The sequence below is a fragment of the Eucalyptus grandis genome, chromosome 3 (genome assembly GCF_016545825.1).
Source record: "Eucalyptus grandis isolate ANBG69807.140 chromosome 3, ASM1654582v1, whole genome shotgun sequence".
Taxonomy (NCBI): Eukaryota; Viridiplantae; Streptophyta; class Magnoliopsida; order Myrtales; family Myrtaceae; genus Eucalyptus; species Eucalyptus grandis.
Window position 1 is genome coordinate 5,055,639 of NC_052614.1, and position 11,993 is coordinate 5,067,631.

Consider the following 11,993-nt stretch of genomic DNA (forward strand, 5'->3'; position numbering starts at 1 on the left):
GATTAACGGTCCGCATACAAATCCGTGTGCCTTTTATTCCTTTAATTCAAGAATTCTCCGCCTAGTTAACGTATCCTTCTCATTCAAATATGTTCCCACTCTTACTTCTCTTACTGTAGCAATTCATTTTTCCTCGGTTACGGGGTAGGGCTAGAGAGGAGAAAAGAGATCTGAGGGCTGGCATTTTGAGTTTTTCCCAATAAACCAGTGCTACGAGCACAATGTAGAAAACCAAGATCAGCAGAGCAAGCGATGTGGTAGGTTCTTCTTCCGTGTGAGATGGTGTTTGCTTTCCCAAGCATTTATCTTTTTATTCTAGTGGAATGAGAAACTTATTAAGCGAACCGGCACTTGCAGGTTTTGTTCCTAGAATGATGGTGGTGGACACAGGTGCGTTGTTAAAAATAGCTTTGCTGTGCGAATCCAACGAACCTCTGAGAATGGACCCGTTCACAGAATGTTGGATTTGGCTAGAACTCTCATAAATCCACGTTCTTGATAAGTAATATGTTGTTTTCTTGATCTGCAGTTGAGCCGTAAGCTGTTTTTTCGGAGACTTTGTTGTGTCAACGAATCTTCTTCAGGATTCATGGAACGCCATATCCAAACTTGAGCAGCAAATCAACCAACCCATCCTCCCGGATTCTGTACAGAGGGTGTCTCCACGACACAAGCCCGCAACCTTCCTATCATATGGGATAACCCTGTAAAAATCGTAGTAAGTTCCCTTCCCAAACTACATCGTCATTGCCTTAGTCACCTTACCAGTTACTCCCCACAAGAAAGGGTCGCAATTTTATCCATTCTCTCGAGTCATCCATTCCATTTATTACTATTATCTGCTGTAAGATCATCAGTACGCACGAATCTAGAAATCACTACCTATTGTAATCGTTGCTGAAGTAGACATGCTAATAAGTGCTCTGACTGGGGAACTTTGAGCTGTTCAGTACTTATCATTAAGCTTATTAGATGAGAAGCAAAGCACCGCTCTGCTCAGGAAATGCCTTTTCTCATTTTTTTGAGGATGGTTGTGAAATTGAATGCATTCGGTATTCTCAACCCATAAATTCACGAATCTTTCGTCGAGCTGAATCATATGATTGAGTGGAGGTTCATTTCATTTATCGACCTTGCACATTTATCTTATCGGAATGACTGTATTTGACCCCTATAAGTTGAGGATCTGAGTTGATGCTTATTCTGTTTCAACGCCGGTTGTAACTTCAGCAAGTCTAAGGACTCTGTTCCCTCTATTTTTACTAGACACTGTTGGGGTGGATCCGTCGCCTCCCTTTTCACGTTATGGCTTCTAGACACACTCGACCCAGCTAAGAGCATACTCCCCCTTTGTATCACTTTCGGTTCCCCGCTCCTTGGGACTGTGCCTTCCAACAAGCTGTATCACAATATCCAAAACGGAGTTCGTGCTTTTTGCATGTAGTTCATAAGGATGATAGTATTTATAGGCTCCTTTTTCACCCTCCCACCACTAACCACTGTCTATACAAGCCATTTGGAATGACCCTTTGGTGTCTGAATCAGGTGGTGCCTGTTACGATACCGCTGAGTCCATCATGAAACTGCTCAAGGAGGATGATTTTGGACAACGAGAAGATTATAAGAATGTCACGGAATGTCAACAGAACGAATTAATTTGCGGGGACTCTCCTAGGTTGAATGGGCAAGAAGCAGATTTAACTGGAGTTACTACTCAAGTCACAATTGTCAGCCTCAAGCCGACTCAGGTAATTAAATTTGACCTTCTTCTCGTGGTTACCTTCCATCAAGGGGAAGTCCGCTTTTTAGCAGATTATTGTGGTGCTCGGAACAAAAATGAAATCCAGATTTTGCCATGTTGATCCCTTTTTTACCAAATAAAAATGCTAATGGACTAATTCAGAACTTCGGCAGAAAAGAAAGGAAACTTGCTGAAGTCATAAGTGATTGAGTGTTAGGATTGTTTGTCTATTTTGGATTTGGATTGAGTGTACTCTAATTGCCACAAGTCGATGACAGCAGCAGAATAAGGGCGTTCTGATAGATAACACAGCAAAGCGTGAGCAAGTCGTTAATAGACAAAGCAATGAGGCATTTCATCCTGAGGAAGGCTGGAATGAAAGGAAGCCAGACATGGATCTGATTGAGCAGTACAGGGAACTTTGCCGACACAATGGCAAGGGTGGTTACTATGACGGATTCAAAGATGAAATAGATAGGGGTAAGTTGTTACTTGATAAGCGCAAGGAATCCCTCAAGCAGTTTTGGGAACAAGTGGTCGAATACATGGTGAAGAATCCTCAAATACGGGGCTCCCCAGAGTGGCACGATTGGCTCCGTGCAGGGAATCAATTCCGGATGTTAATCGAACCGCTGGAGATAGCATGGTGTTGTCACAAAGAGCGCCGATATGATTACTTGAATCAACGAAGACCAAAATGCTTCAAGCTGCTGGAAAAATGGCAGAAAGAAGAAAGCCCTCGGCCACGGCCCGGTCCTTCCAATTCGAAAAGGCCAAAAATCGAGTCACAGCCGACGGAGGATTCGTGCTTCTGGGCACACGTGGAGAAGGCCCTCCGATCGTGCAGATTGCTGAACAGCGGAGGACCATCGGACGATTCCGACAGAGAGACATTGATCGAGTTTGAGAAGTATGTTATGGACTCGATAAAAAAATACGCAGTTTCGACGGACATATTCCTGGAGAGTAGTACCTTTATGCAATGGTGGCTGGAGTATAAGGAGATCTTGGAGAAGAAAATCATGGGGGATTCTCACAACTCACCACTTGTCGGTTTCATGAGTAATGAGCCTTGCAAAAATTATATGAACAGGTTAATTTAGACAAGAATCTACACGATACCTCAGAGTCGGGTCCCACCGCGTTACGTCTTGTAAACGAGTTAGTGTAATTAATATTTTTATATGAAAGAAAAATTATTTTTGCACCTAAATTTGATTTTTCCGTTCAAACCTAATGATAGCAATTCTGGACGCCATTGAAAATTTGAGCTTCACAATATCTCTGTGTCGCGACCCTCCTGATAATATTATATGTTTCCTTGACGTGGTCAATGGATTGCGAAATGGACATGGATGATCCCTATTGCAAGATGATGTTATCATTCGGTTCGGGTTCTTCCAACTCCTACGGATCGCAACGAAGATTTCTCGATTAAGTATGAACATTGTTTTTACTTAAGAAGCCGCCATTAACTTATTATGAGCCGATCAGAGGCTAAGTAAAATGTAAGAGTTCATTTTACTTTCGTGGAGTTGGTTTTACTTTTGTGAACCAGAGACATGGGAACTTAACTATGCTATATATTATCAATGTCCAAATTTTTTTTTAATAATAAAAATGTTTTTAATGCAATATTTCCAAATTTATTCGCTGACGTGCATCTAGATGTGCATAGACAAATGCATAGAGAAAAACTGGATCAGAAAATATAATGTGCTAACTGCTATACACAACATTGTACTAAATAAAGTATATTCCTAAAATGAGCCGATAAACACGGAAAATATATTAAGATAATGCCATCTAAAATGTAATGCAATCCTAAGAGAATGGATCGATTTATAGAGTAGGAATATGCAAATAAATCTAAATTTCCTTAGACGTAGCGCTAGACATTTTTAGATTTTTAGATTTTTTCAATTTATATAATAGGAATATGCAAATAAATCCAAATGAAAATGCAAACCAAAATTATTATCATGCAAGATGTCATTTTTAGATTTTTTTCATATATTTTTCATTTTTATGACCTGCGATTCGTTGAATAAAAGCGCAACTATGGCAATTAAATAATAATTCAATCGACATGTCTTAAACATGCATGAAATTACTACACGAGGAGTTGGCAGCTTCCTGTCGATCTAAGTGGCAATTATTATCACGCAAATGCAATCCAAAATACTATTTGAACAAACAAGAAAATGAATATCTAACATGACATGTAAGAACAATGCTCTAATCTCTCAAAAAGAGCTGGTAAACGGGGTGACGAAATATAACCTAATTTAATAAAAACAATCTCTTACGAAATGTGGTCCTAAGATAAATCATGTATGAATATTAGTAGAAATCCTATTCACTTCTATCCCACCTTCTCATGAGATAATTTGATCAGGATTATAGTTATCTCATATTAAAACTTATCCTATTTTGAATAGGCACCAAACATAGTATATGATAAATTTTATCTCATTTTAAATTTCATTGTGATTACCAAACACAACCTAATAGCACTTGAAGAAAATTATTCCTTTATTTACACAAGCATAGATTGATACCTTGTCGTGGATGAAGAATTGCTTACCATTTGACTGACCACATTTACTATACTGGAGGCATTATGAGCCATTTCATTCTTATCATGATCACGAGCTAGATAACACTAAAGCATTACATTTACTTGCTCAAACAACTTCTCCCAGTTCCTGGGACTATGATGAAAAATAATAACACGTCGAAAAAAAATCCCCTTGCAAACTGAAAATACATAAGACAGCAATCTCAACAGAAAAGCGGCAGCTTACCAGCTACATTTACATTTGGAAGGAGACTTTAGCAATCTCCAGAATCAGATCTTTGTCGTGGTGCCATAGCTTGAATCTCCTTCACATTTCTTTCTTGCATTGCAGTGTCCTCAACTCAGTCTTTTTGGTGTCGCCGACATCGAATCGTATCCAGTAATATCAAATGTAAAACTATCTTGAGCCTGTGAACCTTAGTCAGCTTAGCTGCTCTTTCCGTTGAATAAAGTGTCCCGTACTATCAAATGACCTATCAGGTGCTGAAGAGTCTGGTGATATTTGGCTGGCACTTACCCCTATCAAAGCGTACCAGGGATTTTATCCTATCATGGAAGCGAATGTCAACTAAGCTTTCACAATTATTAACAATCAATTGCTTCATATGTTCCGACTTTGAAAGGTCTAGTTGGGCAATGTGCTTGCGCGCGGAGATACTCAACTCTTCCAGAGATTCCAATTGGCCAAGGCCAGGTATCTCATGGAGATTATCCGCCTCCCCATCAGAGCTCTGCTCTTCCAGGTGTCTCAACTGCTCTGAAGCTTCATAGTCGAGGTTGGACGGCTTTGTGTCAGTGGACACGTCCAACTTTCTTAGGGATATCAAAGCTTCCAGACCGTCCAATTCCTTCAGCCCATAGCATTGCAAGAGCTCTAATTCCAACAAGGATATTAAATTGGGAAGATTTGACAACCTTTCCAATTTGGGACATTTCCAAACTTGGAGCGTCCGTATGCCCGGGGGAAGTGCTGGGATGCTTCGAAGAGACATGCAACAGTGAACGGTAAGTTCCTTCAGATGACTTAGGTGAGAGAGCGATGGAAGCGTGTCTTTCAGACAGGTGAGCTGGAGGGATGATAAGCGGGAAGGAGGTTCTGCTAGTGACTCAAGCTCACTACAGTGGAGTAAATCAAGGTGTTCAAGAGTAGAAAGCTCATGGAAGTATTCCGGCAAGCGAGAAATTTTTGCTCGACCTAAACAAAGGGTCCTTAGAGAAGACAGTCCACCTTTATCAACAGAAATTTCTACTTCCAGTTTACGGCAGCCTGAGGCATCTAACTCTTGGAGGCTTTCCAGTTTTCCGATAGCACTTGGTAACTTTTCGATCTCGCTATGAGAAATCCTCAGAATTTCCAATTTCTTCAGTTTCCCAATGGATTTGTGTAATTCCTCAATGCTAGTATATGACAAATCCAGCTCAACCAATTCTCTCATCTCCCCGATTGAAAAAGGGATCTTTGTCAATTTGTAGCAGCCCGCTAACAACAAGCGCCGCAATTTTCTACAAGCCTGGACGGGAAGTTCATGCAATTCTTTACAGGTGTTCAAGTTTAGGGTCGACAAATTTACTAGATGGCTTATTGAGTTGGGAACTTGAGTCAGTTTTTGACAACCCACGGCACTAAGCATCTTCAGTTCCGTCAGAAATTCTATACAAGTAGGGATTGAGCATATATCAGTCTCATCTATGAGAAGTTCCTCCAATTTTCTTAGTTCACCTAGTCGTTTGGGTAAATTCTTGAGCTTCCCACAATACCTCAAGTTCAAAGATACAAGGCACTTGACGTCTCCAATGGAAGGGTCGAATCCCTCTAAACTATCACAATATCTCAAAATTAGCATCTCTAAACGTTTAAATCCAGAGAGATTAGGGGTGCTCTTCAACTTTGAGCACCGCGAAAGATTGAGAACTTTCAATCTCTCCATCTACAAGAAAGAAATATGTTCCAAGATTAGCTATTAGAAATAAAATGATTTATCATCAAATGTAACAAAAGAGAGAGTGTTTCTTATCTTTACCTTAATTGAACTCCATCCTCCCCAACTTTCACTAATAAAACCTCCTGATAAATCAAGTATGACTAATTTCTCCAAATCAACATTGGTCGCCTGGAAGGAGTTAGGACACATCTTCCACTCTAGCCATCTTAGTTCAGAAAGTGAATCATCAAAATCTCCAACAAAATCCACTTTACTCAAATGAAGGAGCTTCAAGTAAGGCATTCCTTTAAAGCTTTGTCGCTTCATGAACCTTCTTGAGCCATTTTCGTCCAAACGTAATGCCTCGATATTTCTATTTTCCTCCTAAAAGAATTAAGGATAATAGATATCAGCACAGGGCATTCCACGATCTTGATATGAATAAAGTGTCATTAAACAAGGAATAGCATACCACTCAACCGCCTTTTGTTAGCATACGTCAGCATGTTTTTGTGGCCAATGCATTTTCTTTACACTTATAGAGTATATGTGATCTTCTTATAACTACACAATCATGTTATATCAATTTTCACTCGTATGCCACAAATTTTGATGATCTCATGTGAAATTCCTACTTGAAAATAGTCTAGGTTTATTATAAGTTTTGAGATAAAATTCTGTAATGCCCGTAGAGTTGACTACTATGGATTTGCTCCACCAAACCGTATATGGTGTCCCTTTGCAATATGAGAGAACCGTTGCACTTTTGGACAAAAAAAGAAAAAAAGAGAGTACAAAATTGGGTTAATTACTAGCATTTATGCATTCAAAAAGCATGACAACTTATTTCCTCTCTATTCACGAAAATTTGTTCATTTTGGCATTTGGTTGAATGGTATACCTATTAAATGGGTGGGTCGAGTTATAAATAATCCGACCCAAATTGACCCATTAACCTATTTATTTGAAATGCAAATTTCTTGTCTCATACCTAACCCAATATATATCCAACCTAATCTATATTTCTAAAATACTTTCATATTTAACTTAATCTATGAAAACTCACACCAAAACTAAGACGAGAGTGCGGAGTCAGCCAATGTGAAATCGAGGGAGGGCCATTGAGAATGAAGAGTCATAATAAATGTGGGTTGAGTAAGTTGTAAACTCATATCTAACTCATTTATGATCCATTTAACATTCATATTATACTTAAACCCATTTATGGCATATTTACCGTACATAACTAATCCATTTGACACTCATATGGGTTAAGAAATGGGTCTATGTTGGGTCTATTGAACGGAAAACGATAGTGTTTGGTTGTTTTTTTCTCTAGAAGTGCAAATCTTTATGTGTTTATTTCTTTTTCAATAAACGGTTTTTGTGCAATCCAAGGCGCAACTCTTTATGTGTTTATTTCTTTTTCAATAGACACTTTTTGTGCAATCCAAGAAGTGTCTTTTCGTTTTATTGAAAAAAGAATTAGTCTTTCAAATTAAAACGCAACTAACTAAGAGAAGAATTCTGACCAAGAAAAAAAGAGAAGAATAATTGATAAAAACTCTTTTTGAAAAAAAAATAATAATTGGTCATTAATAAACAAAAACGCATAATGGCCAATAAAAATGCACATTATTTAGTGCATAAAAGCCTATATAAGTAGGTTAACAAAAACTTACTATTCCTCAAGCACATTAAAGATGTGCATCGATGTTAGGATTTTCATTAGTCTTCCTTCTCACCTTTAGGTATTGTCCTTTCTTTGTATACCCTTTTCCAATTCCATACGGTGTCTCTCTTTCCCCCAATTATGTCGTTATTTGCATATTGCGTGACCAAAAGTTTCAGGAAATCCACAATTGCTAGCGTAAAAAGAAATCGAGGAAGAGAAGTTGAACTTCACTTTTCATTTTCGTATATTCAAGCTCGAAAAGATCAACACTAGTCCTAAGATGAGCGCACTAGTCAATCAGCCACCATTCAATTTATCCTCCTTTTGCAATCTTTCATTTCTTATTTTCTCCTCCAATTATCTTATTTGATGAATTAAATATGTGTTTTTTTCCTCGCTCCTATAATCCTATCAAATCAAACTTCTAATATCTAACAATAGTATTTTTTTCGACCTTCTCTTTTTCCATGTGGCAGTGCGTAAAAGGCTCTGTTAGTCCTTACGAAGAAAGGCTTGCTCATTACATAAAAAGGTGGCTATTGAACTACACTAAATGAAGATATATTGAAGATGAGTAGTATATAATTTCTTTCAACTTTCATGATTCCGGCAATTACTTCCTTCAGTCATTTATTTTCTTAATTCTGATCTTTACTTTTCAATTTTTCAGCGAAAATTACTCTTTATAGACATGTGCAAAATCGTGTTTCAGATGTTACTTCATTTATTTCGGTCATAATTTACTGTTGTTTAATTTTGCACAATACTTATTAATTCTCAATTACGTGCTCAACATACCTATGACTAGCTCCGTGCACAACACGAGTATAAACACCAGCATATAATACGACAGCAGGGTACATTAGCATTATTTTATTGCATTACGAGTCAAAATACAGTTAGTTCTCACCTTTCATATGACTAAAAATGATCGATCCATGTACACATGCAAAGCTCAATGCCACTTACTCTATAATTAATGTATCTTGAACAATCTTCCAACATTATATTATCTAATTTGTCGATTTGACTATAACTTGGTCTAAATGACTATAAAAGAAAAGCTAAATTAGCAATTGAAAATTTTAATTTGACTTTTTAAAGTGTATCATTCCTATAAGTGACAAGATAAATTCTAATTTTCGATTAAGTATAGAGTGAGAGTCACCCAACTATGTAGTGATGTTTCAAGTTAGCAACCAACGCAATTATGTTAATAACATATTTATAAATTTCTAGATAATTAAAAAAAAAACTGATGGAAGGCGCTCCTTCAATTATGATGATAATATTCCTGGGTAATACAATTAAAACCAATCTTTTTTATGTTCTATCTATCATGCATTTGCATTATGATATTGCATTTCCGTTGTATACATGCATAAGAAATCCTAGAAAACAAATTGTATCAATTATCTATACATATAAAATCACTACATAAGATCTTGGTACTTCAAATTGAATAAATTCTTGAGTCGATAGCCAATAGTTATTAGGTGCAAATAATTTAACGGAAATCTTTACTTTTTCTTATTCTTCTTTTTTTGCCATAAAGTAGAACCTGCATATATTCGATGATGATCAGTGATGAAGTTCTTGTTATTTGGTCAAAAATTATAAATTAATCGGCATAAAATTATAGGAAACATATGCATTTTATAGTAATTTTCCGATATTATCTTACTTAAATGATATTTGAATAAGTAAATCTCCAAACCTGGGTAACGCTCGGACCTTCAACTTGGAATGGAGTAAGAAGCACTGAAGCAGTACCAAAACTGCTAGAAAATGATGTTAAGACAGCAAAAGAACAATATAGACAGAGCTAATAATACATAATTTTAATACCCCTTTTTTCAGCGCCTTTTTTATGCATCGAGAGATGAGCTATGGAATAGTCACGACTGCAAACTTTTCATGAACTAAAGGCCAAAATTGGATGTTGCTTTTACCAACAAAATGCTAACAACATTATTACCAAAAAAAAAAAAAAAAAAACAAAATGCTAACAACATGTTGACACTGGTCAAAGATCTCGAGTAAAAGAACAATAAGAATAACTATATGAGGGACCACCATAAAGAACATGGGAGACGTCAAAAGTAGACATGATTGTTACCTTGCTTCGTTGAACTATTATGGCTTCTTCGCCCCACAGTCTGCTACAATCCCAAGGCTTCTTATCTACTGGATGGGCAATAGCTCTGCCTAAATCTCTTAAGTGATCATGTATTCTCAACTCATTGTTATCATCAATTTTCAATAATGAAAGTTCAATCATTCTTTCCAACCCAGAATGTGGACAATATTGGAGATCCTCCCATAGGTAGGCGGCAATTCTTTTGTCAATTCCAATAAAAAAGCATGCTATGTCTAGAAACATTTGTTGTTCCTGATATTCTAATGAATCATAACTTGTCCTCAACTTTTGTTGTACATCCATATGAGGAACCTTCCTCAATTTCTCTAGTGTCTCTGTCCATATACTTTTATCTTTTCTTCTGAGAAATGAACCTATAATCACGAGAGCTAAAGGAAGCCTCCCTATGGTGTCAATAATAGCCCTAGAAAGAGCCATGAGTTTTGTTGGAGGCTCTTCCCCTCTGAATGCATTTTTACAAAACAGAAGCAAAGAATCTTTGCTATCCATTTCTTTGAGTTCATAACCTTTATATTCAGACTTCAAGAGTGCCTTATCTCGACATGTAATAATGATCCAACTTCCTGACTCGAAATTACAACCTCCAATCAAATTATCAAGATGGTCTTGACGATCCACATCATCAAGAACAATAAGTACCTTCTTTTTGTCACAACTAAGTTGGATCATTTCAATCCCAGAATCACGCTCACTATGGTCACTTCTTTTTGTTAAATTTGATATTAGTAGAGATTGGACATACTTCATACCCTTGCTTTTAATTGTTTCTCTAATGTCCTTGAGAAAGCTGCGGTATGGAAATTTGTTAGAAAGCTTTTTATAGATGGTCGTAACCAAAGTTGTCTTACCGATGCCGCCGATTCCATAAATCACAATATTTTGAGTTTCAGAAGAAGCAGTATTGGCTGATTTCATAGTTTGAGTATCCGCCAAATTTATAACCCTGGCCACATGATCATCAATTCCAATCAAGTCCTTAGGAAGAGATGGTAGAAAATCATGTTGCTGGTTGCGCATTATTATTTCTACGAGTCCTTTTACTAATTCCCCTTCACACCTATCAAACAACACAACAGGTGAGAACTTATTGATGGCTCCACAAAACAAGGATTAAGGATGATAAATATAAAAATTCTTCTTCTAAAAAGGATTTGTTAAAACAAGGTAAATGACGTACCCACTAGCAAATTTCTCTGATTCGACTATTTTACGTTCAACTGCTTCTTTGAGCGCTTCCCGCCCTTTTCGCTCGACCTCTTTGTCAAATGTATAGTTGTGGCATCGGAAGGCATCTCCAAATTTTCCCCGCATGTCTCGCACATCACCGGTTGTCACCTTGTAAAGCACGGGATAGACCTTTTGTTTTCCACTTTCCACGCACTCCATTATCTGAATGATTTCGCGGAGGCACCATTCGCTAGCAGCATAGTTTTCTGAAATAACTGGGATTGAAACTTTAGAGCGCTTGATTGCACTGAGAAGATTTTCAGCAATTGGCTCGCCCAAGCGGAGGTTCTCATCATCTCTGAACACAAAGTTTGGATGGAATGGTAGGCCCACATCTACAAGTTTATGGTAGAGGTGATCGACGAAGCCTTTACGAGTATCGGGACCTCTAAAACTCAAGAATACATAGTAATTATTTTCAATCACAGAGGTGTACGAAGCAGATGGCCCAGAATTCTCTCTGGACTCCGACGGCACATTGATCTTCTCTGCCGAGTCCAAAGAGGGAAGAAGAGGCGATCTGCTGTCGCGCCCATCCAATGGTAATTCCATCAATTCTTCACGTCTTTGTCGCTTCGAACCGGTCGAACTTGAAGCTTCAGCAGCTCGCTCGCGTTTCACATCTTCCATTGCAGTGCACGCTCTCTCTCTTCTCTCTCTCTCTCTCTCTCTCTCTCTCTCTCTCT

At 37.7% G+C, this 11,993-nt stretch overlaps 1 protein-coding gene and 1 pseudogene across 1 annotated transcript; one reads left to right on the plus strand and one right to left on the minus strand.

Moving 5' to 3' along the window:
• The first annotated feature begins 374 nt into the window (after positions 1–374).
• On the plus strand, positions 375–2,844 carry LOC120291577 (annotated as a pseudogene).
• A 1,507-nt stretch (positions 2,845–4,351) lies between these two features.
• On the minus strand, positions 4,352–11,993 carry LOC108958026 (disease resistance protein RUN1-like). The gene is made up of 4 exons (XM_039308798.1): positions 11,258–11,993; positions 10,039–11,137; positions 6,344–6,628; positions 4,352–6,250 (listed from the first exon to the last, which is right to left on the minus strand). Exons 1-4 carry the CDS (start codon positions 11,935–11,937, stop codon positions 4,799–4,801), a joined length of 3,516 nt encoding a protein of 1,171 aa, XP_039164732.1. The 5' UTR covers positions 11,938–11,993; the 3' UTR covers positions 4,352–4,798.

Bases quoted from the DNA above. Each gene is read 5' to 3' on its own strand.
- LOC108958026 (XM_039308798.1), bottom strand. From the start codon at position 11,937: ATGGAAGATGTGAAACGCGAGCGAGCTGCTGAAGCTTCAAGTTCGACC. The intron at 6,629-10,038 runs GTAACAATCATG...TAATTCTTTTAG, and splicing joins TAATAGTTCAACGAAGCAAG to GAGGAAAATAGAAATATCGA. The intron at 6,251-6,343 runs GTAAAGATAAGA...TCTTTCTTGTAG, and splicing joins GAGGATGGAGTTCAATTAAG to ATGGAGAGATTGAAAGTTCT.